At 51.2% G+C, this 25,867-nt stretch overlaps 1 protein-coding gene across 2 annotated transcripts in view; it reads left to right on the forward strand.

Annotated features, from left to right (window-relative positions):
- Positions 1-21,782, forward strand: part of ZC3H12D (zinc finger CCCH-type containing 12D) — a 35,286-nt gene extending 13,504 nt beyond the window's left edge. For both annotated transcript variants that reach the window (XM_060167652.1, XM_060167651.1), the window contains exons 4-7: positions 9,726-9,865; positions 14,617-14,851; positions 17,873-17,979; positions 19,186-21,782. In XM_060167652.1, the coding sequence (XP_060023635.1) occupies positions 9,726-9,865; positions 14,617-14,851; positions 17,873-17,979; positions 19,186-19,886 (1,183 nt within the window). In that variant the 3' untranslated portion in view covers positions 19,887-21,782. The remainder of the gene's footprint in view (positions 1-9,725; positions 9,866-14,616; positions 14,852-17,872; positions 17,980-19,185) is intronic.
- The last annotated feature ends 4,085 nt before the right edge of the window (positions 21,783-25,867 follow it).

The raw sequence follows: 25,867 nt of genomic DNA on the forward strand, positions 1-25,867 counted from the left end.
GTGGTGAGTGTCTGCATAATGGACGGTACAGCTGTAGCTCCTCAGCTTACCTACTGTGTGACCTCCACATGCGTCACCTGACCTTTCTAAAAAAATTTTTTTTAATTTAATTTTTTATACAGCAGGTTCTTATTAGTTATACGTTTTATACACATTAGTGTATACATGTCAATCCCAACCTCCCAGTTCATCCCAGTACCCCACCCCCCGCTTTCCCCCCCTTGGTTGGTGTCCATACGTTTGTTCTCTGCATCTGTGTCTCTACTTCTGCCCTGCAAACCGGTTCATCTGAACCATTTTTCTAGGTTCCACATATATGCGTTACTATACGATATTTGTTTTTCTCTTCCTGACTTACTTCACTCTGTATGACAGTCTCTAGGTCCATCCACGTCTCTACAAATGACCCAATTTCATTCCTTTTTATGGCTGAGTAATATTCCATTGTATATATGTACCACATCTTCTTTACCCATTCATCTTTCGATGGGCATTTAGGTTGCTTCCATGACCTGGCTATTGTAAATAGAGTCACCTGACTTTTTTGAGCCCTGTTTAGACAGGTAAGAGGTTGGACTGAATAATAATAATCTTATGTAGTTTCTCATCTCTAACATTCTCGGATTCAGAGTGATTATTTTATGCATGTGTGAAAGAAATAGATGCATTTTTCTTATAAAGGAATGTCTCTCCTTCTGCAGAGGTTCAGAGAGAGTAAGTAACTTGCCACAGGTCCCAGAGCAGTAAGTGGCAGGCTCTGGCTTCAGTGCTCTTCCATTTCCCCAGCACTGTGTATCTTTGGGCTGCTAATTCCATGTATCTTTGGTCTCAGAGTGGGAGACCCTGACCCCATAGACTTTTATTCCGGGGCCAGAGCCTGCCTGTGCTGCCCAAAGTCCTCCCCAGGCACGATGAGCTCCAGGCGTGCTCGCTGCAGACAGGACACGCCAGACCCCTCTCCCTCACCAGGGGCCAGGATGCCCCTCCTGCAGCTGCCAGCCTGTTGGGAACCCTCAGAAGGTCACACGTGCATTGAATGGTGGCTCTGCTTGACCAGCAGCACAGAGACGGATTTTCAGTCCCTACACCTTCAGGGGTGTGTGCGTACGTGTATGTGCATGTGGGCATGTGCAGGAAAGAGGAAGCTGTGAGCCGAGCACTGGAGTCGCTGTACGCTTGGCCTTAAGAAAAATGGCCAGAGGTTTTAAAAAGGTGATTTTCGTTGAAAGCATGTGACCAGCTGCACCGTGGTGTTTGGGAAGAATGTTGCTTCTCGCTGCCGACTCTTGCCAACATTTTCTTGCCTGGCAAACTCACAAATACCCACACGTACCGACAAGTACCAGTGGTGTATGTTCTGTAGGCAAATTTAGGAAAGGAGTGAGTTGAAGGCTTTCAGCCTGGGGAAAAAACACCTAATAATTTCACATCCTCTTACTGGCCTTGACAAGGGTTTCATTTGAGTGTTTCCTCATTTGGGGGTGTACAGGGTTTTTTGTTTGACTTGCTGTTTACCTTTTTAAACTCTTAAAAACCTTAACAGCACCTGGCGTATTCTGGAGAAACAAATCTTCAGTGATGAGAGAGCTGAGGTTGGCAATGGGAGGTTTTCATCAGGCCCCTCTCAGTGGGTGTAGGGGGCACACTCCTGGGCTAGGGGTCCAACCTGCCTCTCAGCCCCTGAATGGACTCCAACCAACATTGGCCTTGGGTTCCCACCTAAGTCTGCACCCATTTCTCCTTTTATGAGATGAGGGAGCACCCTCTCTCAGAGGTCACCCCCGTCTCCCTGCTGACCTGAGCTGGGGAGATCTCTTGGTGGAAGGGCTAGAAACTCCAGGTTCAGAGTGTTTGCAGTTTAACCCCAAGTAAGAAACAGAGTCAATCAGTGTTGGGCCTTTACATCTCACACCCCAAAGGAATCACCGCTTGTCTTTCCTTTCGTCCCACCCCCAAACCACTGCCTCGCTCTTCATAAGACCATCTGCTGGTTTCTGCAGAGACTTCTTGGGCAACAGTTAATGATACAGGGGCGTTCACTTAGATTGTCAGTTACTGTAAACGGCTACGCGCTGATGGTGGCTGCCCAGGCACACTCGTCAGGCAGGATTTGCCTCAGGTACCTACCCACTTCCGTTACCACCTCCCTTTGTTCAAATCCTCCCACTCCTGTTTCCTTTTCCCCTGCATTGGCGCTCAGCTCTCTGCCTGATAAATGGTTCTCAGTGGCTTTTAATAAGCGCTAAGGTCCCTCCCCCAGCTCGAGCATTTTAACAGCTGGTAATTTTTTAAAGTTTTGATTGGAGCACAGTTGATTTACAGTGTTGTGGACAGGTGGTAATTTTTGCTCCGAAGGAGCTGCTGTCTGGGTCCCAGGAGCAGAGACTGGAGAGGGGCAGGAATAAATCGAGATGGGAAGGAAGAGTTTGCAGCCCAACAGATTAGGCTCTGAGATCAGCGAGCCAGCACATGGCTTTGCTTTAGTTTCCTCAAGGGTGAAATGGGACCAATGTCACTTCCTCAAGGGCTTCTTGCAATGATTAAATTAGGCACATGTGCAAAGTGGTCAGATACACAGGACTCTGTTAAGAATGAGCTCCAAGAAGCTGGCGTGAGGTCTGCCTCGTTCACTGCTCCCCAGGCCCCCAGCACAGCGCCCTGCTGACGGAGATGTTCACAGCTGCATGCTGAGCGAGTGGAGGAGAAGCCCAGGGGAAGGGGTGCCTCTGGCTAATGTACGCGGGGTGTGGGCTTCCAGGGTGACCGCTGAGCTTTATTACCTGACCGAGAGCTCTGCCGTCTCCTAGAAACAGAGCCCCACGTGGTGAGGAGGTGACCCCTGCTTGTGGCATCAACCCTGCCATTGCTCAGAGCTTTCTGTGGCCAGGACTAGGGCAGCCATGGTGGGGTTTTGAGGTTGGTAAAAAAAGACATGGCAAGGACTGAACATAGATAATCTTCACATTTCTAGAGACCAGAAGGCTCATGAGGCTGGGGTAGAGTGTGTGCAAAACGGTGGACCTGAATGAATAAATCCTCCATTCCAGAGAGACCAACTTAGGGGTTCTCAGGGCCAGTCCCCAACCTCCTTGTGCCTGGAATTCAGGCTGGAAGACAGGGTACCTCCGAGGGAGAGAGGGAAGATACTGGCCGCACTGATGGGAAGATGTACACTCCCTCCATCGTCCACTGGTCTGGGGGGTGCGTATCTGTCCTTTGGAGCCTCCTGGTTGGGGTCTGCCATCTTGGAGTCCTGTATCAGAGAGGCCGTGGGGCCAATTTCTGCTGCATGAAGCTGATGGTGGCCCCATTCCTCAGCTCTTCTCTTCCTGAATCTCTGCACCTCCAACTGCCTCCCCTCCACCTGCCTCCAGAGTCGCTGGAACTCGTCACCCTGCTCCCCATTGCCCACTCACAGGGATGGGGTGCCTGACACCTCTGATGGGTGTGAGATTTATACCTCCCAACCCCCGTCCCAAGTCACACACCCATCAAAGGCATCAGGGATGGAAAGTTGGCTTTTGAACAGTTAAAGACAGATAGGTAGTCACAGAAAAGAGAGCAATCAAGAAACAAATTTTAGGGACTTCCCTGGTGGTCCAGTGGTTAAGACTCCACGCTCGCAATGCAGGGGGCCCGGGTTCTATCCCTGGTCAGGGAACTAAGATCCTGCAACCCGCATGCCACATGGCATGCCAGAGAAACAAATTTTAAAAGAATCGTGGCAACGATATGTTTTCTTGAGAATGGACTGTGGGCACTTTGCTGCGGCCAAGAGATACGTATGCTCGGGGGCGGGGTGGGAGTGTGGGTATCATCCGATGTTCACATCACTGCTGCAGTGTGCACAGAACACAGACTTTGTTTTCTATGATAGATGAAATCTCTTCGCCACCTTCTAGGTAGCGGGAAGGAGCAAACTTTACACTTGCCCGTCTGTGATAGCTCAGTGTCTTCTGTCTTCTGGAGGACTCAGGCTTCGTGTTTCCTCTCCCTTCCTCTGCCCCTCTCCCAAATGGCATCTGGAGGCTTTTGAGACCTGGTGTTGTCTGGCTGAGGGGTCTGGGACGGTCACCGGGCTCCTCTGCAGAGCAATGGGCTGGCCTGGCTTCCGGAATGGTCAACAGAGAGGGTTATTGGTCCCATTTGTCCTTTTGGGGAACCATGCTGGCTTAAAGTGCTGTCCACCAGGCTGCGTGAAATCCTCCAGGCCTGGGGAAGCAAGGGATCCAGGGGTGTCGCTTCCGGTTCACCTATTCACCACTTTCCTCCACGGCAGCTCTGCAGCCCTGCGGGAGGCTGCACCCACTCAAACCACGATTTCTCTGAGAGGCTTGCAATAGACCCAGGCTGTGCTGAGAGACAAGCCTTCAGCCTCCTGTTCACATCCATCACGGTGTCGCCAGCCCTCCCGTCCCCTCATGGCTCAGCGAGTGGGGCAGGCCTGGGGGGCAGGGTAAGGACGCTGTGAGTGGCCCCTCATTCTCCCTCCTTCTCCTTGTTTTGCAACTTCTGCTGGGGCCGAAGGGACTAGCTTTCCATTTCCTCTTCCTTTTTACCACAGACGGCCCCATTGATTTTTTTTAAATAAATTTATTTATTTGTTTGTTTTTGTTTTTGTCTGTGTTGTGTCTTCGTTGCTGCACGTGGGCTTTCTCTAGTTGCGGAGAGTGGGGCCTGCTCTTTGTTGCGGTGTGCGGGCTTCTCATTGCGGTGGCTTCTCTTGTTGTGGAGCACGGGCTATAGGCGCGCGGGCTTCAGTAGTTGTGGCACGTGGGCTTCAGTAGTTGTGGCTTGTGGGCTCTAGAGCACAGGCTCAGTAGCTGTGGTACATGGGCTTAGTTGCTCCGCGGCATGTGGGATCTTCCTGAGCCAGGGATCGAACCTGTGTCACCTGCATTGGCAGGTGGATTCTTTTATTTTTTGTGGGTTTTTTTTACTATTACCATTTTTATTAGACAGTCTTCTAAAAAAAATCCTAGTCTAACTAAAAATACTGAATTAGAAATAAGGGGTATTAACTGTAGGAAAAGAAGATATAAAAGTAGTATTATTGCTGATAATTAATGTATTACTTGAGAACAAAAACCACAAACCATTGGAGAAATAGACCCTTGACTACATAAGAAAGTAATATAAGATGAAGAAAGGGCCACCAGTCAATGGGAAAGAAATTGGGTTATTCAATCAGTTGTGTACAGCATCCAACTATCTACTTTGAAAGAGAAAAATTGCATAGAGCTGCATGTTACATTCTACCACAAAACAAATTCTAAAATACTAAAAAGATAAGTATGAAAAAGAGTCATAAAACTAAAGAAAACAAAGTTGATTATTTATCATAACCTTGAATCAGTAATAATGTTCTAAACTCAGTTAAAAAAAAACTGCAAAGAAAAAGATTGGTACACTTAAATATGTAAAAATCTGAAACTTCTACATATCAAGAATTGTAAAATTACATGTCCAACAAAACTAGAAAAAACATTGGCAATAATATGACAAAAGCTTAATATCGTTAATAGGTAAATGTTTTTACAAGTAAAAGAAAAAACAGACATCCCCAAATATATGCAATAGAAAAATAAGCAAAGAACATGAATAGAAAATTCACAGAGAAAAAACAATAGCTAATGAACATATTTTTTTTAACGTTCAATCTCATCAGTAATCAAAAAATGCAAATTAAAGCAAGATTTCATTATTTGCCAATAAAATTACCAAACTGTTGAAATGACGCAGTGCTCTAATACACCACTGGTGGGAATGTGAATTGGTACAATCTCTCCGTAAGATAATTTAGCAATATGTATCAACACCCTTAATAAAAATACTCATGTTCTTTGACCTAGTAATTCTAATTTGAGGGAATCTATCCTCACGACATAATTTTGAAATACAAGTAGAGTTTTATGCACAAAGATGTTAACTATGTCATTATTTTTGATGGCAAAAGACTGGGAATAACGTAAATGTTCAGTAATAATGGATTAAGTAGATAATGTAATTCTACATGATGAAATTACATTTACTACAAACTCTTTTTTTTAAACATCTTTATTGGAGTATAATTGCTTTACAATGGTGTGTTAGGTTCTGCTGTATAACAAAGTGAGTCAGCTATACATATACATATATCCCCATATCTCCTCCCTCTTGCGTCTCCCTCCCACCCTCCCTATCCCACCCCTCTAGGTGGTCACAAAGCACTGAGCTGATCTCCCTGTGCTATGCAGCTGCTTCCCACTAGCTATCTGTTTTACATTTGGTAGTGTATATATGTCCATGCCACTCTCTCACTTTGTCCCAGCTTCCCTTCCCCCTCCCCATGTCCTCAAGTCTATTCTCTACAACTGTGTCTTTATTCCTGTCCTGGCAGGCGGATTCTTAACCACTGTGCCACCAGGGAAGTACCCCTGTTGATATTTTCTCCTTACTGTTTGCATAAGCCTCACAGCTCAGCGACAACGGCCAAAGGGCTATTTTCTCTAAGCTGGAAGACCCTACAGATCTAGGGGGGTGAGGCCTGGTTCCTGATACGTCACTGGAGCTACAGGAATCTAGAGTTCTCTTGAATCTCCACAAAGCCCAACTTCTAACACCATTGATTAACATTTCTTTTTTTTTTTTAAAGAATTAATGACTTCTTACCATATGGTGTCATATACTAAGACTTCATGATGTTTTCTTTTAATTTTATTTATTTATTTATTTATGGCTGTGTTGGGTCTTCGTTTCTGTGCGCAGGCTTTCTCTAGTTGTGGCAAGCGGGGGCCACTCTTCATCGCGGTGCGCGGGCCTCTCACTGTTGCGGCCTCTCCTGTTGCACAGCACAGGCTCCAGACGCGCAGACTCCGTAATTGTGGCTCACGGGTCCAGTTGCTCCGCGGCATGTGGGATCCACCCAGACCAGGGCTCGAACCCGTGTCCCCTGCATTGGCAGGCAGATTCTCAACCACTGCGCCACCAGGGAAGCCCCTGATTAGCATTTCTAAGACTCCCTTTTTTATATAAACCTGGACCTATCCTAATCCTCTCTGAGAAAGTAGTGGAAGAAGCCACGCACAAGAGAAAGCACAAATGTGAAGATCTGATGTGTTGACCTTGCCTGGACGTGGAGAGGATGCGAGGGCCATGGGGACCCTTGGCTCTCTAAGCACCCAGCCCTGCCCCTCCCACCTCCCCTTCTCCTGCTCCATGGGTTGCAGCCGCACTGTCCTCTTTTCAGTCCCTAGACACGCAAGCCTTTCCTGCACCAGGGTCCTTCCAGCCAACCCTTCCCTGTGCCTGGGCTGCTTCTCTTCCGGCTGCTCATAAGACCTGTTTCTTCTCAGTCATTCATTTCTTCAGCATGTTTTTGTTGAGCCCTTACCAATTATCAGGCACCACCATGCTAGGTGCTGGGAACGACGGGCAGCAACAGGAACCTATGCTCTAGAAAGGGGGAGGCACAATTCATCCTGTGGGGGAGTGTGCATGTCCATCTGTGATAGGTGCCAGGAAGGACAAGGATGGTGCTGTGAGGACTCCTAACAGGGGAATCTGACGGAATTTAGAGGCGAGGGGATGCTTTTCCTGAGGAAGTGACGATGAAGCCGAAGGAGGAATGGGCTGGGCTGAGAGGAGTGGAAATAGTTGGTGCAAAGGCCCTGTGATGGGAGTGAAGGGAGATGCATGGTCAGGACAAAGGGCTGAGGGAGTGCTGGTGGCTGGGTGGAAGTTGTGAGCAGGGGGTGAGCTAGTCTTGAGGCCAGGCCATGGCCGAGTCCCAATGAGTCTGCATTCTCAGTATCTCAAATCTATGTACCTGTCTCCCTCTCCAGCAAAATGCCGCTGACCTCCACTCATGAAGTCTGAGGGGTGTTTTCAGGCTTCACTGGCCCCTCAGAGCAGCATTTGGCTGCCTTCCTCCCGAGGCTTCCACGGTGCAGCCTCTTCTGCTTTACCCCCTGCTCTTCTTATTTTTTTATTTTTTATTTTTTTGCGGTACGCGGGCATCTCATTGTTGTGGCCTCTCCCGTTGCGGAGTACAGGCTCCAGACGCGCAGGCTCAGCGGCCATGACTCACGGGCCCAGCCGCTCCGCGGCATGTGGGATCTTCTTGGACCGAGGCACGAACCCGTGTCCCCTGCATCGGCAGGCGGACTCTCAACCACTGCACCACCAGGGAAGCACCCCCCTTCTCTTCTGAGAGATGCCTTTGTTTCTTCCCTTGGTTGTCCTGCTCTACCTGCAACCAGCTGCTCGATTCCAGGGCTCCTCCAGGTCCAGCCCCTGATGCTCACTCTCTGTCCAGGCAATTCTCTCCACGCGGTGGCTCCAACTGGTGCTTAAACAGATGACTCACATGTTTTATCACCCAGACCTCTCTTCTGAACCCTAGCTGTTTATTTAATATTTCCACTTAGAGGTCACCAAGGCTCCTCCCAACTCTCCATGTGTCCACGACCAAACTCAGGATTGTTTTCTCTAAATCCTGTCTTCCTCCCAAACAGGATCTGTCTCAGGGAGCCCTCCATCCCCTTATACAAGTCAGAGGTCTCCTCAGTGCCTTTTCCCTATCACCCCTGTACCCAGTCAATCACCACATTCTGGAGATACTACCTTCTAACTATCTCTCAGCTTCACCTACTCTTCACCACCACCAGTGGGTCCAGGTCACCATCAGGTTTTGCTTTGATGACCACAACTGCTTCTTAACTGGTATCCCCCCTACTCTGGATCCTTCCAACTTATTGTCCTCTGTGCTGCCAGGTTGAACTCTTTGAAACATACATCAGATCACATCTCATCACATCACATATACCCCCAGTCTTAAAATCCTAAAATCTTTCTACAGCTTCTCATGCTTCTTAGGAGTAGACAGATCTTCTAGCTCCTAAGACCCTGCCTGGTCTTTTTCTTTTTTAATTTATTCTATTTATGTATTTGGCTGCTCCGGCTCTTAGTTGCGGCACGTGAGATCTTCGTTGCGACATGCGGGATCTTTAGTTGCAGCATGTGGGATCCAGTTCCCTGACTAGGGATCGAACCTGGTCCCCCTGCATTGGGAGCACGGAGTCTTAGCCACTGGACCACCAGGGAAGTCCCCCTGCCTGGTCTTGAGTCTCCTCTCACACTACTCTCTCCTTCCTGTCTCCATTGATGATGATTACAGTGGAATTTGTGGGGCACATTGGCATCCTTACTTGGACTTGGGAAGACCAATATCACATGGACAACCCTCTCTTTTTTTTTTTTTTTTTTTTTGCGGTACGTGGGCCTCTCACTGTTGTGGCCTCCCCTGTTGTGGAACACAGGCTCCAGACCGCAGGCTCAGCGGCCATGGCTCATGGACCCAGCCACTCCACGGCATGTGGGATCTTCCCGGACCGGGGCACGAACCTGTGTCCCCTGCATCGGCAGGCGGACTCTCAACCACTGCACCACCAGGGAAGCCCTGACAACCCTCTCTTGATCCATATTAGCTTCAGTTAATAAGAGGATCTTGTCTATTAATCCTTGGAATGCACTCCCCTTGGAGCCGGAGACCCTCTACATATTATCACAAGCTAATTGGTTCCAATTAAGGGACATATTTTGTGCAAAGAATGACCTATTTTCAAAATGCAGATTTGCCTGATTCCCTTTGATTATGAGACTATGATCCAGGCTATTCCCAGGAAAAGTCACTCTTGAGGAACCCTTCCTGTTTCTCTGCAGATGTCTTTGTTTTCTCATTGTAGTCATGGAAATAAAGAAGCCTTCTCTTGCCGGGGAATCCAGCTGGCTGTGGACTGGTTCAGGGACAGAGGACACACCTACATCAAAGTTTTTGTCCCCTCCTGGAGGAAAGAACCACCAAGATCTGATACCCCGATTAGAGGTATGCTGGAGCAGGTACATTCTCAAGAGGGACTATACACCTTTCCTCCACAGTACTCCTGAAAATCACAGTCAGTTATCTGCTTACCGCTTGTTTGATGATGTCTGTCTTCCTCACTGGACTATAAGCTCCATGAAAGCACTGACCATGAGTGTGCCCTGCCGGAGCCCTGTCACCTAGCGTAACAGCTGGCATATAGCAGGTGCCCAATAAATAGTTGTTGATAGATAAATGAACAAAGTATTTACTCTTTTAGTGTGAAAGATTAAGTTCCAAAAATAATAGAATCTTATAACTTTTAACACTCTGCAGAAGATTGGGTCTGCATCCCACCCCTAGTAGAATACAGGAACTGAAAGAGGCATCCGTTTGGTCCAGTGATATTTATTAACTGAATATCTAGTTCAATCTCTTCATTTAAAAAAAAAAAAAACAAAGGGAAACGAGACCCAGGGAATTCTTTATTTTTAATTCTTATATCAGCTAGGAATATTTTCAGCTACAAATAATAGAACAGGTGGTTTAAATAAACAGGGTTTTTTGTTTGTTTGACTTTCTTATAAGAAGTCACATGCTGAGCCACTGCTGGTATCATGTCAGCCAAGTCCGCAATGTTGGGACCGACCTCTTCGTGATCCTGGCAGGTTTCATTGACTTCTTCTTCCAGCCTTTTAACCAAAAGTTGCTGGTTTTGTTTTCAGTTCTGTCAGTGGTTACCAGTTGCTTCTTCTTCTCTTTCGGATTCTGTTTTTTAAGTAAAACGCTATTCTTGTTTTACAGATACGGTATCTTCTTGACTATTTCTATACTAATACAGACTTTAAAAAAGTTCTCTGAAGTTCCATGAATCTTATTTATTTTTTCTGGGGTCAGTTCTGTTTGTTCATCTCTCTCTTTCTCTCTCTTTGTGCTGTTAAATCTTCTTCTCAAAAGTCTGGTGATCCTTTGCTTGTCAGTGTTTACTTGTGAAAAAAGAACCAGATTGGTTAAATACATACCTGTGCAGTTGCCGTGGGCTTCCTCTCCTGGTATTTGGATCTTTCCCTAAAAGGTAGGACTGACCACTGAATGTGCTGAGCAGGAGAGTTCACTTCAGCACACCCTGCGCAGAGCAGGCAGGCAGCTGGACTCCTCTGCCCACCACACGTTCCAGTGCCACGAGGATGATGGTCTTACTTTAGGAGGTCAAAGGCCACATGGGGACCTCCTCCTTCCTACTTATATCTTCACTTTCCATACAGTGATAGGGACCAGAAAGGGTGGATGCAGCTGCCCCATGGTAGCCTTTCAGTTAATAATCCGACTTCTGCTGACTCGCCACTCCTGCTGGAGAGCGCTGGGACTTTGCAGGGAACGGGCTCTACCTCCTCTTCAGCCTCCATGCACATCTGGGCTGTGGTTCCCTTTGTACTGTAGGATCAATATGATCCTACCTGCTTGCTTCCTTTCTTTCTTTCTTTTTTTTTTTTTTTTTGCCACGTGGCATGTGGGATCTTAGTTCACTGACCAGGGATCAAACCCAAACCCCCTGCATTGGAAGCATGGAGTCTTAACCACTGGACCGCCAGGGAAGTCTCTGATCCTACCTGCTTTCTGTCTTCCTAAAATTTGTCAAAATCCTGGGTGTGCTGCTGTCCCCAAGCCCATTTTTAATGTGCTTATGGATTCCCTACCCCTTCTGTACTGCTTCCCTTCTCTTTCAATGGGATTATGAGAAGGAGGGGGGATGAACACCTGTGTTCATCATGGACCAGTTGTCCCAGATTATTCTTTATGGTCTGAACATGGAGAATGGTGTCTTTCAACAGCTGTGCAATATTGTGCAATATATATTGTGCGATACATAATGGATAAAGAGTAGGGAATTCACTTTGGGGTAGGGAAGAATTTTTAAACAAGCCACAACAAATGCAGAGACAGCGGAAAGAGTCATAAATTTGCCTACATTACAATAAAAGCTTCCGTTCATTAGCAAATACCACAAAAACAAGAAAACGAAAAGACAAGCCTCAACCTGGGAGAGGCCATATATCACTTATCCCTGATGAAGGATTCCTGTTGGAATCTATAGGGAACTTATCCAAACTAATAAGACCAAGACAAAGGACAAATATGTAGAAAAATGTGCTAAGGCATGAATAGGCCTTTGACAGAAGAGAAAACACAAACGGCCAATAAACATATGAAGCGATGCTCAGTTGTATTAGTAACCAGAGAAATGCAAAATAAAATCACAGCAAGAGGCCACGTTTCACCCACCAGACTGGGAAAAATTTTAAAAACCTGCAAATGCCAAGTGCTGGCAAGGTTGCCTTAGACGCTGTGTTGGGTAGTAACTTGATATAACTACTTTGGAAAATAACGCAGCGTTACCTTGTAAAGTGCCTTTCCCTACAACTCAGCAATATCACTCCTTAAGACAGACCCTAGAGGAACCCTTGTCCTTCTGTACCAGGAGACTTCTGTGCAAAACTGACAGTCATGACATGGCCAGACCTCAGGCACACAATGTTCAATGAGGAAAGAAGTCGCCCAAGAATATGTGCGAGGTGATTCCATTTGTGTGAAGTCTGGAGGCTCATAATCACATTGGAAATTGTCCTTTTGAAGGGTACATAGATATGCATTTAAAAAAATAAAAGCAAGGGAATTATAAACACAAAGGTCTCAAAATTGGGTTATCTTAAAGGGAGTGGAGGGAGATGCAAACTTCGAGGGGCAATGGGGACTTCAAAGCACGGGCCGTGTTCTATTTCTCAAAGGGAGTACCGCACACATGGCATTTAACTAATGAACTGTAGTTTTAAATTGAAGTATAATTGACTTACAGTATTGTATTAATTTCAGATGTACAACGTAGTGATTCTGTTGCAGGAAAAATGGGGCACAAGAGGATAGTCATGTCTGAGGTCTTGAGTGAGTCCTTGGGACAGACGACCAAGTGAGGGTCCTTGGCTTTGGGCAGGAAAGAATTCTAGAGTGAACCATAGTAAAGTGAAAGCAGGTTTATTTAGAGAGCTACACACTCCATAGACAGAGTGTGGGCCATCTCAGAGGGTGAGAGCCGGCCCTGCGATATGCAGTGGTTAGTTTTTATGGGCTGGGCTAATGAGTGGGGGGAATATTCTAACTGTCTTGGAGAAGGGGCAGGGGTTTCTAGGAATTGGGGCACCCCTACTTTTTGGCCTTTTATGGCTAGCCTTGAAACTGTCATGGTGCCTGTCATAGTGTCATTTAGTTAATGCATTACAATAAGGGTATAATGAGGCTCAAGGTCTAGGGAAGTCTAATCTTCTGCCGTGTTGCGCCTAGTAGGTTCTAACCAGTTTTTGTCGCATCCCGTTCTTCTTAATGGTTGTGTCATTCTTTCAATAGTTGTGTCCTTCCGCCTTCCTTCCTGTCTCAATTCGATATTTTTATACATTACAAAATGATCAGGGCTTCCCTGGTGGTGCAGTGGTTGAGAGTCTGCCTGCCGATGCAGGGGACGCGGGTTCGTGCCCCGGTCCGGGAATATGCCCCATGCCGCGGAGCAGCTGGGCCCGTGAACCATGGCCGCTGAGCCTGCGCGTCCGGAGCCTGTGCTCCGCAACGGGAGAGGCCACAACAGTGAGAGGCCCGCGTACCGCAAAAAAAAAAAAAAAAAAAAAAAGATCACCACAGACACGGCATTGAAAAAAAATTATTCTTTGTACCATACATGCATTATGCACTTTTGAAAAGTCTGGGAACCATGTCATATAGGGAAGGACTGAGACATGGGGGACGAATATGCTAATAATCTTCCACATGCGGAGTAACTGTTTCGTGTGGAAGGGATTTCTTTTGTCTCCGAAGGCAAAACTCAGATCAAAGAGTAGGCCGTCCAGAGATGCGGATTTTAGCTCCTGCTAAGAGACCTTGTAACGTCTGCAGCTCCCAGGACACACTCCCTCCTCCCTGGCTTCTTGGGGGCTCGCCCCACATGCGCTGGTCCAGTCGCCCCACAGATGCTGGGAGGCAGGTGCAGGAGTCATCCTCCTCATCTTATAAGTGCAAAACCTGATGTTCAGAGAGGGGTGAAAAACCCGAGAGCTGGAGCTAAGAGCGGAATGTAGGCTGCAGATTCCTAATCCCGGCCTCTCTGCGTGACATTCTTGTGTCCCTCAAAGCTGTCAGTTGTGGGCTGCTCCGTCCTGAAGGTGTCGCAGCAGACTCCTGTGTCATGGGAGAGGGGGCAGTGGTTCTCCGCTAAGGGCCCCGGCAGCACTCTTCCAGGTGGATGCAGGGCTCCTGGTAATTCCTAAGTGCCGGGATTCTAGTTAAAATAGGGATGTCTTTCTCTAGAAGAAGGCCTCTGTGTCTACCGTGGGAGGGGCACGGGGCAGGTAACCATCACAACGACAAGGCTTCACTCTTCCTTCCAAAGTGTGTCTCCCTGGCTGGGCACCATCCTCAGGGCTCCCGTCATGACGCAGGCAGGACAGAAGCCAAGAGCCCACTTGACCTCAGGCTGCTGGCAAATTCCTCTCGAGACCTCCCTGCTCTTCGCCTGCTAGGCTGGGCCATAGGGGAGAGGGGGAGGGGGGAGAGGGGGGAGGGGTCTAGGGGAAGGGGGAGTAGGGGGAGGGAGGCGGGGACGGGTGGGAGGGGCGAGCTGATCAGAGAGGAGCCCTGAGCTGCCGGAGCCGCTCCGGAGTTTAGGACGGCTCTGGGGGTGGAGAGCCCCTCCGAGAAAGCGCCTCATGCGGTCCCCGCCCTGCGGCCCCCAGAGCAGCACGTGCTGGAGGAGCTGGAGAGGCAGGCGGTGCTGGTGTACACGCCGTCCCGCAAGGTGAGCGGCAAGCGCGTGGTCTGCTACGACGACCGCTACATCGTGAAGGTGGCCTACGAGCAGGACGGGGTCATCGTCTCCAACGACAACTACCGCGACCTGCAGAGCGAGAACCCCGAGTGGAAGTGGTTCATCGAGCAGAGGCTGCTCATGTTCTCCTTCGTCAACGACCGGTGCGTGTGGCCCGTGGGGTCCCAGGGCGGGTAGGGGGCGGGGCGGTGACAAGGGCCCCCGCGGGGCTTAGTCACGGGCTCAGAACCCCCTGCCCCGGGCCGCCCGCGCCCCTTCCCCGCCGCACATCTCTCTGTTGGCCCTCTCTGCCTCCTCTCTTTCGTGACCAGATGTCCCCCACGGGGCTGTCTTGTACCAACTGTCCTGTGACCTTTCTGTTCCCAAGCCCACATCCAGCTGAGCCAGCACCCAGTTGCCTGATGCATGGCCTTGGGGGGACCTTTCTTTTTTTTTTATTTTTGAAGAATTTAACATTTCAAACAAGAGCACTGGAACTGTCATCATGGGGTGAATCTGAACTTTGTTGCACTCCCTTTCACTTCTTTTATGCTTCTGTCTGTTTTTTTTCGAAGTTTTGAATTCCGGATGGGAGTGGGCACCATCACCTTTTCTTTGGGGCTGTGAAGATCTTGGAACCGTCTCTGTCTTAATACGTCTTGGTTGACACTTTCAAGAGAATCTGGTTGGTTCATCTGTCCCCTAGGGTGTTTCTCCTGGGTCAGGTCCCCCCGGACCAACCAGCTACAGCAAAGGGAGGACGAAGTCAGGGTCACAAAGCACAGACCAGTTAGCAGGTGCTGGGTGACCAGTTAGCAGGTGCTGGGTGAGTCCCTAGATGGGGCTGAGGTGGGCAGGGTGTGATGGCTGGTCCACAAAGCACAGACCAGTTAGCAAGTGCTGGGTGAGCCCCTAGACCGGGCTGAGGTGGGCAGGATGTGATGGCTGGTCCACTGCAGGTGTCCTGGGGCATGCTGAAGAGCCTGGCAAGGTGGGCATGGTCACAGGGTGGGACAAGATGGGAGGGCACAGCAGGCTGGGACGTCACTCGTATTCCAATTTCTGTTCCAGGCATGGTAGCTCGGTCCTCATTCTGGGCTCTCTCACTGGCTTGTAGGAATGTGGTTTGGGACAAGCTCCCCAACTCCGTGAGGGCAGGGACTGTATGTGTCTTATGTGCCACAGCTCCAGCCAGCCTGGCGCATCATAGGCACCCAGTGACTAGTTGTAGATTACTGAGTGAGTGAGTGTAAATGGCTGTAGCCCTTGGGTAGGGAAGATGGGGAGACAGAGGCCACGTGGCCGCTATATCAGGCCACCTGCACACGGCAGACCAGCTCCTGACCTGGAGCCTGCGGGGCTGTGTGTGTGGTGGAAAGGGCTAGGGCTCTGGAAGCAGCAGATGAGGTTTCAAATTGAGGTTCTGCCACTTACTGGCTGTGTGTGGTGAGGAAAGCTCTCAACCTCCCTGGGCTGAATGTTCTTCACCTTGAATCATCTGCCCTTGGATTAGTCACACTTACCTCTGAGACGGTCGTGAGGACCAGAGAGGACTGTATGTACCCCTGGTGGTGGCGGTTATTCTCAGGCCAGGCCAGGACATGTGCCTCCAGGGCGTACTGCTGCCCCCACCACCCCTTGGCCCACAGCCAAGGAGGCAGAGGCACCGTCCTACGCCCCAGGGCGGACGGTCACAGCAGCTACTCCGCAGCATCCCCCACGGCCATTTCCACGTTCAGGAGGCTGGAGGCTTCCTCTCTCTGGCTCAGGCCCGGAGGAAGCTGGCAAGGCTGGCACCCTCGGATCCCGAAAATCCTCACTGAGTTCTGACGGATCATGGCCGCCTCTGACCTGGTGACAGCCTGGGGTCCAGGCCAAGTCCTCTTGACACACTGGCCTCTGCTCAGGGCCTGCCCGAAGGTCCCCCGACTGCCAGAGGGCAGAGCCTGCCGCCTGCCTGTGGGCAAGGACGCTCGCCCCGTGCCCAGGGCACGTCCATAGGGCCCTCCTGGCCCAGCTCCCGGCTGTGAGGCCCGGGAAAGAGCAGGAGGTGACGCCTTTGGGAACTTTTAATAACTGCACTGGGTGGCTCCCTGGATTCTTGGTCAGGGCCCAACTCTGAGAAGCCGGCTGTGTAGCTGGGATCTGAGCCACGCAGGCTACCCGGGACCAGGGATCACCCAGCTCGGGGCCGGCCTGGGGGATGTGGTCTGCACGGTGGGACCCCAGCGTGACCCTTGACATTAAGGGGGAAAGCAGCCCGTAAATACAAGCCCCCGATCAGAATCCACTCCCTCTCGAGTGGAACCTCTGCGTGACCTGGAAGCGCCTCCTGGGAACGACAGTATTCGTACGAAAAGTGGATCGTGCTGAACCAGGGAGTTTCCCTTCTGAGGAAAGTTGTTTTCCCTTTTGAGCTGCGGGCATCGAGGATGCATTCCCTTCCTCCTCAGACCAAAGCCAGGGAAGGGAAGGGGCAGGCGGGGGGCAGGGTGGTGTCAGAGAGTGACAAAGTGACCCCCGCCCGTGGTTTGCAGAGGAGGGGGGAGCCTGCGCTGAGCCCTGGGGCTGCGTGTGCCGCCGCACCTGTGTTCAGGCTGCACCCGGATCCGCTTCTTCGCTGACCCACCAGCTGGCGTTTTGAACTCTGTTAATTTTCATCCCCAACCTGAGAGGCCCAGAGCTGTGGGGGCAACACGGGAGAAATGGAGCTCCCAGGACCAGAGAGTCCCCCGGGCCCCCCGGAGGTCTCCAGCCTTCTGCTGAGGACATTGGAATGCAGCTTAGAGTCGCTTTCAGACTAGGCCCTAGTGCAATTATGCTTCAACTTTAGTGGATAAAAATGATCTGGGAAGTTGTTAAAATGCAGATTCCTGAACAACTTGAGGTTCTGATTAAGCAGGTCTGGTGTGAAGCCCGGAGGCTGCATGTTTCCAGGAGTTGCTAAGTGATTCTGGCATTGCTGACTCAGCAGGAGAAAAACTTGGACAAGGCCCAGGGGCTGCTGTCCTGGGATCTGTCAGTGCTGTGCTCTGTGCGGGTCAGTGTGGAGGAAGGCTGTGCTGCTCTAACACGCTGTGACAACCCCTGGGTGGGAGAAAGAGTCCTGGACGGCAAGAGCCCTGGTGCTGCCCGCGGCGGGTCTCTGTGGGCCTCGCAGTCACTCCCCTGTGCTTGTCTTCCAGGTTCATGCCTCCTGATGACCCCCTGGGCCGTCGGGGACCCACCCTGAGCAACTTCCTGAGCAGGAAGCCAAAGCCCCCAGAGCCGTCCTGGCAACACTGCCCCTATGGTGGGTAGCGCCCCACGCCTCGTGGGCCCTGTTCAGGTCAGAAGCGCTGGCTGGGTGGTCCGCAGCCTGGGTTCTAGCCCGGCTTCTGCCCTTAATCAGCTGTGTGACGCTGGGGAGGTAACTTACCCTCTCTGGACGGCAGGTTCCGGACAGGGTTATTGTAATGGTGAACTGCCATCCTGGACCCCTGTTGCATGCGGTTTGTGAGGGCTGAATGCAGGGGTCACACACAGAGCAACGTCATATCCAGGGAGCAGGGATGCTGTGTGCACCCCACGCTCTCCTTTCTCAGTCCCTCCCCTGGCACCTTGTGCCCACATCCTGCCCCACAGTCTCACCTAAACCCCTACCTACCCTTAGGGACTCTGGTTGGTGCGATCCATTAAGAATTAAGGATTCTCTCCCAGAGACCTCCAGGGACGCTGGCTTTCTAGCCAGCTCTTTCATTAGCTTGCTTTGGGCAAGTTATTTAATGTCCCCACGCCTCGTTTTTTGTGCCTATAGAAGTTTAAGATGCCGTAAGTGATACTCAGAGTCATTTCTTGTTAGAATTAAGGTGATCACACACACACACACACACACACACACACACACACACACACACACACGTTGAGGTGGCCCATCCTGTTCCCTTCCACTCTCAGAAGGGCCCTGGTTTGGATGATAAATTATTTGATCACCTCTGTTAAAAACAGTCTGTAAGGGAAGGGCAGTGATTAGCACAAGGGATGTGGACAATAGGGTAAACTGAGTCAGCACTGGAGGCACAATCCTATGTCATGAGCACCCACTCCCAACACCCGCCCCCCCCGCCCCCCGCCACTAGGTTGGCCGGATCCAGTGTCTCTGGGGAAGTGGAGGCTGAAGGTCACTGGATCCAGAGATTTGGTCTCAGTCCCTGGTCATGGGAACTTCCAGACAACAGTCCCCCTGCGCTGGGTGGGTAACACTGGGGTACCGTGTCCAGTGGAAAATACCACGAGGAGTAGGGTGCCGCACCCTCATTCGTCCTGTCTGCGCCCCAGGGCACTTGTCCCCACCTCGTCCCGCCCTAAACCTGACAAGTCTGCAGCAGGCCCGGGGGCCTTCCCGGAGGAATCTCCAACGAGAAAGGCCGCGCAGGGCGGGCACTGCCCGGACCACACCGGGCCTCCCCACCCAAGGTCTCTCACCAGGAGCCCTCTCCCCCTGCCCCGCCCCTTCCAGGCAAGAAATGCACCTACGGCATCAAGTGCAAGTTCTACCACCCGGAGAGGCCGCACCACGCGCAGCTGGCTGTGGCCGATGAGCTCCGCGCGCAAACGCTGGCCTGGCGGGGCGCGGGCGGCGAGGAGGCGCGGCGGGGGAGCGCGCGGGCGGCCGACGTGGCGACTCTCGGAGACGTTTTCTCGCGGCTCGTCCTCAGCGACGACCCGGGGCCCCTCTGCGCGCCCCCTCGGGGCCCCGGCAGCGGCCGCGCGCCCAGGCCGCCCTGTCCCGATTGGGGGGCGTCCGGGCCCGCGCCGTCCCCGCCAGTGCCGCCCGGCCTCCAGAGCCCCCGGAGCCCGCCGGGCCTACGGGGCGGATACCGCCCCGGCGCCCCGCAGAGTGACCGGCGCCCCCCGTGCCGGCAGCCCGCCGACCCGTGGGCCCTTCCTCCAGGGGCCGGCTGGCTCCCGGGCCGCTCGGCCTGGGTGGGATCACGCTGGGATGAAGACGCCCTCGGGGGGGCTTCGGGGTCCGTGCCCCAGGCTGCCGCCCCCGAGGTGGACTCGCGTGCCAGGGCACGCACCGTGCTCTGCAGCACCTTCCCGCCCCACCAGGTGGACAGCGTCATGGCCCTGTTCCCCGAGCTCTCCGACATCGCCAGGCTCATCCTCCTTATCCAGAGATTCCAGAGGTCCGGTGCGCCCGTGGGGAAGCCCTGAGAGCTCATCGAGGCCACCACATGTGCTGCCCCAGTCTTGCCTTGCGACCCCACCGGGCTGGTGGCTGTGGTCAGCCTGCATCTGGGCTGGCCCACCCTGTGGAGCCCCCTTTCCTTTAAAGACGGTCCGTTCCCTGGAGGAGGCCAGCTTCCTCACCCTCTGCGGTGCCCACGGCGGCACTTGGTGACCTTCCCTGACCACACAGGGGCTGCTGCTGGAGGTCCGTGTTCTGCAGAATAAGGTTGCCTCCCATAGAGGGAGTGGTTTCTCTTGCCTGAAGACTGCAAAGGCCCGCTAGGGCTCCAAGGGTTTGTCCGGAACACTCCAGGGCTGTTTTGGTCCAGCTGCAACTGGGAGCCACAAGTGGGTCCCAAGATCAGTTTAGTGGGTGACACCCGAAATGGAGCGGAAGAGAGACACACCCCACGTAATCAGGCTAAGTGGGAAACTCTCCTTTGTTAGCTCCGGGTGTGCCTGTAGGCCCTTGGCGGCCATGGCCAAAGGTGGAAAACTGGTGAATGGCCTTGAATTTCATTACATCAGATCACGTTTGAAATAGGTAGTCAGTTGGCTGGTGCAGATGTTGGCATCAGGAGGTTTTCACATGAGCTCTGTCTAACCTCTTGAGGGGAACCCAGTTCTAGCCTCCACGTGTGGGCTCCACTTGTCACTCTGAGATTACGTGGCTGTGCTGGTCTGTGGGGGTGTGGCAGGGGCATCTGGCCGGGGCCCTCACACCCTTCACACACGCACACCACACACACAGGCACACGGCACACACACACACGCCCCTTGACTCAGGGCTAAGCGTCCCTGTTTTCAGCCGTCCATCACGGCAGTTTCCAGCCCAGGCCCTATACTGGCCAAGCCTTCTGAGCTACCCCTCACAGCTGAGCCCAAGCCCTGTGAGTCAGGACTTTTGCTCAGAAACCTCTGGGGGGTTGGTCAGAGCTGGGGTGAGCCTCAGTCATGGAGGTTTCTCGCCACCTTCAACCATGGCTGTTTCTCCTAGCTAACTACTGCTTTGAATTTTGGGGGGAAGGGGCCCACTCATTTGCAAAGGACAAGAGATGAGACAGTGCTGCCAGGACGCGGGCCTGAGTCCTCCGGGGCCATGGCATCTCTGGGTGGCGTCCACCCATTCACTCAGGGTTATGAGTCCAGCTCACAGATCTTGGCTGGTGTGTTCATGAGGAGAGTGTGAGGTACCTCCCAGTGGAAAACCAGCTCCCAAGCCTCCTGCCGACTGGCAAGCGCTCCCTATGGGCATGGCTGGCGCAGCCCAGTGCGCCCCCCGGAGAATCTGCTCCTGCCCCCTTCAGTGGGGTAAATGTTTCCTTTGGAGATACAGAGACCTCTTGTCCCCTGTGAGCCCTTTCACATTTTTAAACCGGATTCTTAGTGCGGCTTAGGTCAGATCTCTTCCTCACCTCTTTTTTTCCCAAAGACAACACCCACAATTGTATCTTAATATTTTGGGACTGCAGTCCTGAAGAAGACCCACTCTTTCTAGGCAAATTGGATTCCCCTCATGGTGGTGTGGGGTTTTTTTTTTCTTTTGACAAGACAAGCTTTACGTTAGAGCTGCTTTTGTCTCTTGGGTCTGTGTCCTGACTTGGAATCGTTGCATTGCTGATTTACAGTTAGAAATGTTTAAACTGCTTCCTTTGAGGACAAGTCTGAGTTTGAGTAAGCTGTAAAGCTATTTTATTTGGTGCACTGTGATTAAGACGAGCACAAAAACAAGTGAAGAAACAGCACATTTCAATGTAATCCCCTTTGGAATTCTTTCCAAAGTCTTGGTATGTCTTTGTGACACGAAACATGAATGGGATGGGGGTGAATGAAATGTTCCTAGTTGCATAACTATTACTGTGCTCCAAAAATAAATCACTTTTACCCACACCTGGACTCTCCATTGTCAAATTGTATGTCAGTTTCCCTTGTGTCGGCTTTTCCCCCCCAGGGCGGTTTTCTCACGTTAAATATTGTGGGTGTGAAGGCTGAGGTTATAGCTGCTTTATTCAGTGTTATTCCCCCCTTGGGGGAGGCGGGGAGAGGGCTGGAATTCACCTTTTCCAGGAGAAGCAGCGAAGCCCGAGGCAAGGACGTGCCTTTGCTGGACGTTCAGCAGGCTGTACCCGAGGACACAGGCAGAGTCCTCCGTCACTCAGATCTGAGGCTCCCCGTGCTGGACTGTTGTTTGCTATGTGGTGTAGCTTTCTCAGAGGCCTCTGGAAGCTGGTTTGAGACACAGTTGCAGAATGTTGGGGGTTGAGGGCTAGAAGCAAGAGAAGCCACTCCTGTTGTCGGCATTGTTCCAGGTCAGTGAATCGCTGCTCTCCGGATTTTACACAGAGCTCAGATGGGGAGCAAATAGACAACTCCCAGCTGGCGCGGGAATGGCTCGCTGCCTCTGGGAAAAAAGCCTCCGGTGGGAGAGAAGAGCATAGGGGAGGGGCTGAGTGGAAGGGTTATTAAGGAGTGGGTGATGGGGGAGGGGGCCCTGGGAACTGGAGCGACGAAGTGGAATCGCAGATCCCACCATGAGGGAACGCGTGGAGCCAGGACCCTGTGCAAAGGTAACTCGTGGGGCCCTACGTAAAGTCAAATAGCAGGGCTCCTTGTTCAAAAGCGATAAAGAATTTCAAGACATTGGCAACTGAGCATTGAAACGAGTGCCCTCTAAGTGCCCGCCTCTCATGCAAGAGACTGAAGAGGGGAAGTCGGGGGGATTGGCAAACTGCACACTGGATTGGCCACTTCCAAGGGAGTACCAGATGTACGCAGGGGGGGCTCTAACAGGGCAGCAGGCATGCTCATTTGTGTCGGGCAAGGTGGTTTTTTACAAGCAAGGCTCACAAACCAAATGGCGGGAGGCCAGGATGGGGGCAGCTGTGGGGTTGACTGAATTTAGGGGCTCGAACCCTGTCAGGACTCTCTCATCTGTTTTCTTCTATATGTGCGATCATTCTCTCCCTTAAGATTTTCCCTGCACTGTGAAAGCCATTCTGTTGGCAGACAGGCACATAGCCTTCTAGCTAAAGGACTCAGGAGGCAGCCTCAGAAAAATCCTGGGAAGAATTCTGATTGGCCTGGCTTGGATCACGTGTCCATCCCAACCAGTTGCTGTGAGGTTCTACCATTGGTTCACTGGGTCTTAGGTGCACACTGATTATCAGCTCACACCTGAACCCAGGTACTTTGTGGGGAGTTGGGGATGGTGAGTGGTTCCCTCAAAGAAGCGGGTACAGTGTCCAGGCAGACAAAACAAATGCCCCATGCACAGCAAAGCCAATCTACTGACACTGGGCTGTGGGGAAGGAAAGTACAGCATTTATTGCATGGAGCCAGGCAAGGAGAATGGGCAGCTGGTGCTCAAAAGACCTGAACTCCCCAATGGCTTTCAGGCAAGGGTTTTAAAAGGCAAAATCAGAGCTGAGGGTTGCACAGTACATGGACAGTTTTTTGATTGGTTAGTGGTGAGGTAACAGTGTGATGTTTCAGTAATCTCAGTCATCAACCTTCTGGTCCAACCAGTCTAGGGTCTACGTGTTTGTGGTCAGCAGTCTTCACTTGGTGGGGTCCTGGCTTCTGTAAAAACGACTAAAAATGTGAGTCAGAAGTTTATCTATCTCCCTCAAGGAGAAACTCGGAGTCTTGTGATTCTTTTATGGCTGGACTATTATTTAGGTTATTATTACTTTTTTGCTTCACTGCTTTTCCTTTGTTTCTGCTTTTTTATTTCTCTAATCATTAACTGCTTGGGCCTGTTCTTTGGAACTCAGGGAAGGCCTAGGAGACTAAAGCTTTTTCTACAAGCAAGAAATGGGGAACACAGGGGGTCTGTCACTGGGGAAGGTCCCTGTGCACCAGGACTTAGGACGTCCCCACCCTCCTCCACCCCCAACACTGGCTGCACCCGAGAAAGGAGCTGCTGTGTTTATTCACTTCCCCCTTAGTCACATCCACAGACAGCAGACGGCAGAGCTTTCTGTGGGAGGAAGTTGGGAGGCCCTGCTGCTGCGGCACCCGAGGTATCATTGCGTTCATCTTGCCAGTCCTGGGACTGCGGCCAGATGAGCACTTAGGTGGGAAGCCTCCAAAACCCCTACAGGGGAGGAAGTGCCTCCCCAGAGTCTAAGGTGACCTGGGTCCCTTTCAGTCACTTCTGAGCTGATGCCCTCAGGAAGCCTTGGGATCACGGCCGCTCAGCCTAGCAGCTGGCAGCCAGGCTGAAAATGAGGGGCTGAGGGCCTGACCCAGCTGGGGAATTGCTTTGTTCTGAATTCCTGGGGAAACAACATCACCTGTGTGTCCTCGTGGAGGAATGACATACCTATCCCCATGACAGAAACAGGAAAGGTGCTGGGTAGATAGAGGCAAATGGGCACGGCGCTCAAGAAACCAGCTGAATGCTGTACTTACTGACTAGCTGACTGACAGACGCAGACTGGCTGACTGACAGACAGTGATTGGTGGATTGACTGATACTGAGGGACACTGACAGGCTGACTGACACTGGCTGACTGATAAGATGGAAAGTGTGGTCAGCACCTGTAGCTGTGGGGAGAGATCACTCAAATAGGATTTGAAAACCACAATAGTTTTGACTCTATCTGAAGTCACCTTACTCTTGTCTTCAAATCAAGGGCGTGCTTGACTTAAACAAGCCCTATTAAACCTCCGAAGTTCAGATTCACCCATGCCATTCTTGAGGAGGCAGGTTACGGAGGCATTTTTTCTCCAAAGGAAAAATGGGAACGTCTCTCCTTGCAGCAGTGATTTCTCCCAAACAGGCCCTTTTCTCTTTCTCTGACTGTTTTTAGCCCCCATTTGCTCAGAACCTCTGCTTCACACAAAATCACCTGCTCAGCAGTCCTCTGGGCGCCGTGTTGTGCTCGATCACGACGCCTTTGCTCTCCCACCGCCCTTGACCTCCTGCCCCCCACCCCTGCCCTCAAACCTCCCCAGCCTTCATGCTTCCTCCACAGAGCCTGCCCGGCCATCCCAGCACCTTCTGCTCAGATGGCGTCCTGCTGTCCTTTCAGGGGCTGGACGTTTCCCGTCTGCTCCATGGCGTCCTGGCTCTGCATGGTGGTTGGCGGCTCATCATTGAACTCTTTCCTTGTATTTAGGCTGGAGGTCCCCAACAAGACCACACACACTTGGAGGGTTGGGACTCTGTCTTTAACCTTGTCTCTCCATCAGCCCTGAGGCCAGGCAGTCGAGGCCAGAGAGGTTACGTTACAGAAACAAAACGGTCCCTAATCCCGATGGCTAAGACCCCAGAGCTCGTTTCCCCACTGTGCTCTGTGTCCGTTGTAGGTTGGTTGGGGCTGTGCGTGCACAGACCGCTCTCAAATGGGCACAGACGCTTAAAGCTCCTCCCAGGCTCATCACTGCTCTCGTTTCATTGGCCAAAACAAGTGATATGACGACACCTAACTCCCCAGGGCCAAGAAAATGCAATTCTACTGTATGTCTGCATATGGTAGGCATATTTGTAGAACAGCACTATGACAATTTGCCTGCAGTGGCTTAGAGAGATGTGTCTGTTGATTGAAAACCTCAGTGGAAGGAACGAATTAAAGGAAGCATGGTACATCCATTTCATAGAATACTGTAAGCCACTGAAATGTTATCGGAGGAGGATGTGGATGACGTAGAAAATGTTGAGCATACATTATGAAGTAGAAAAGTAGATTATAAAAAGAATGTACCATATGATCTCTCTTTTTTGTGTAAAAAATGCATATTTATAGAAAAGAACCAAAGGAAATTTACTAGAAGTTCAAGAGAATATATCCGGGTGGGGAGATTACGATCACAGGTGGCCCTCTCCCCTTTTTGGTCTCTGTAGTTTTCTAAATCTTCTATAGCCAATAACTGTGGTAACAAGAAAACAATTTCTTGCTAAACAATGCTGCCTTTAAAAAAATAATAAAAGTACACATTCATGATAAAAGGTTCAGAAAATT

This window comes from Lagenorhynchus albirostris, chromosome 12, assembly GCF_949774975.1.
Source record: "Lagenorhynchus albirostris chromosome 12, mLagAlb1.1, whole genome shotgun sequence".
NCBI lineage: Eukaryota > Metazoa > Chordata > Mammalia > Artiodactyla > Delphinidae > Lagenorhynchus > Lagenorhynchus albirostris.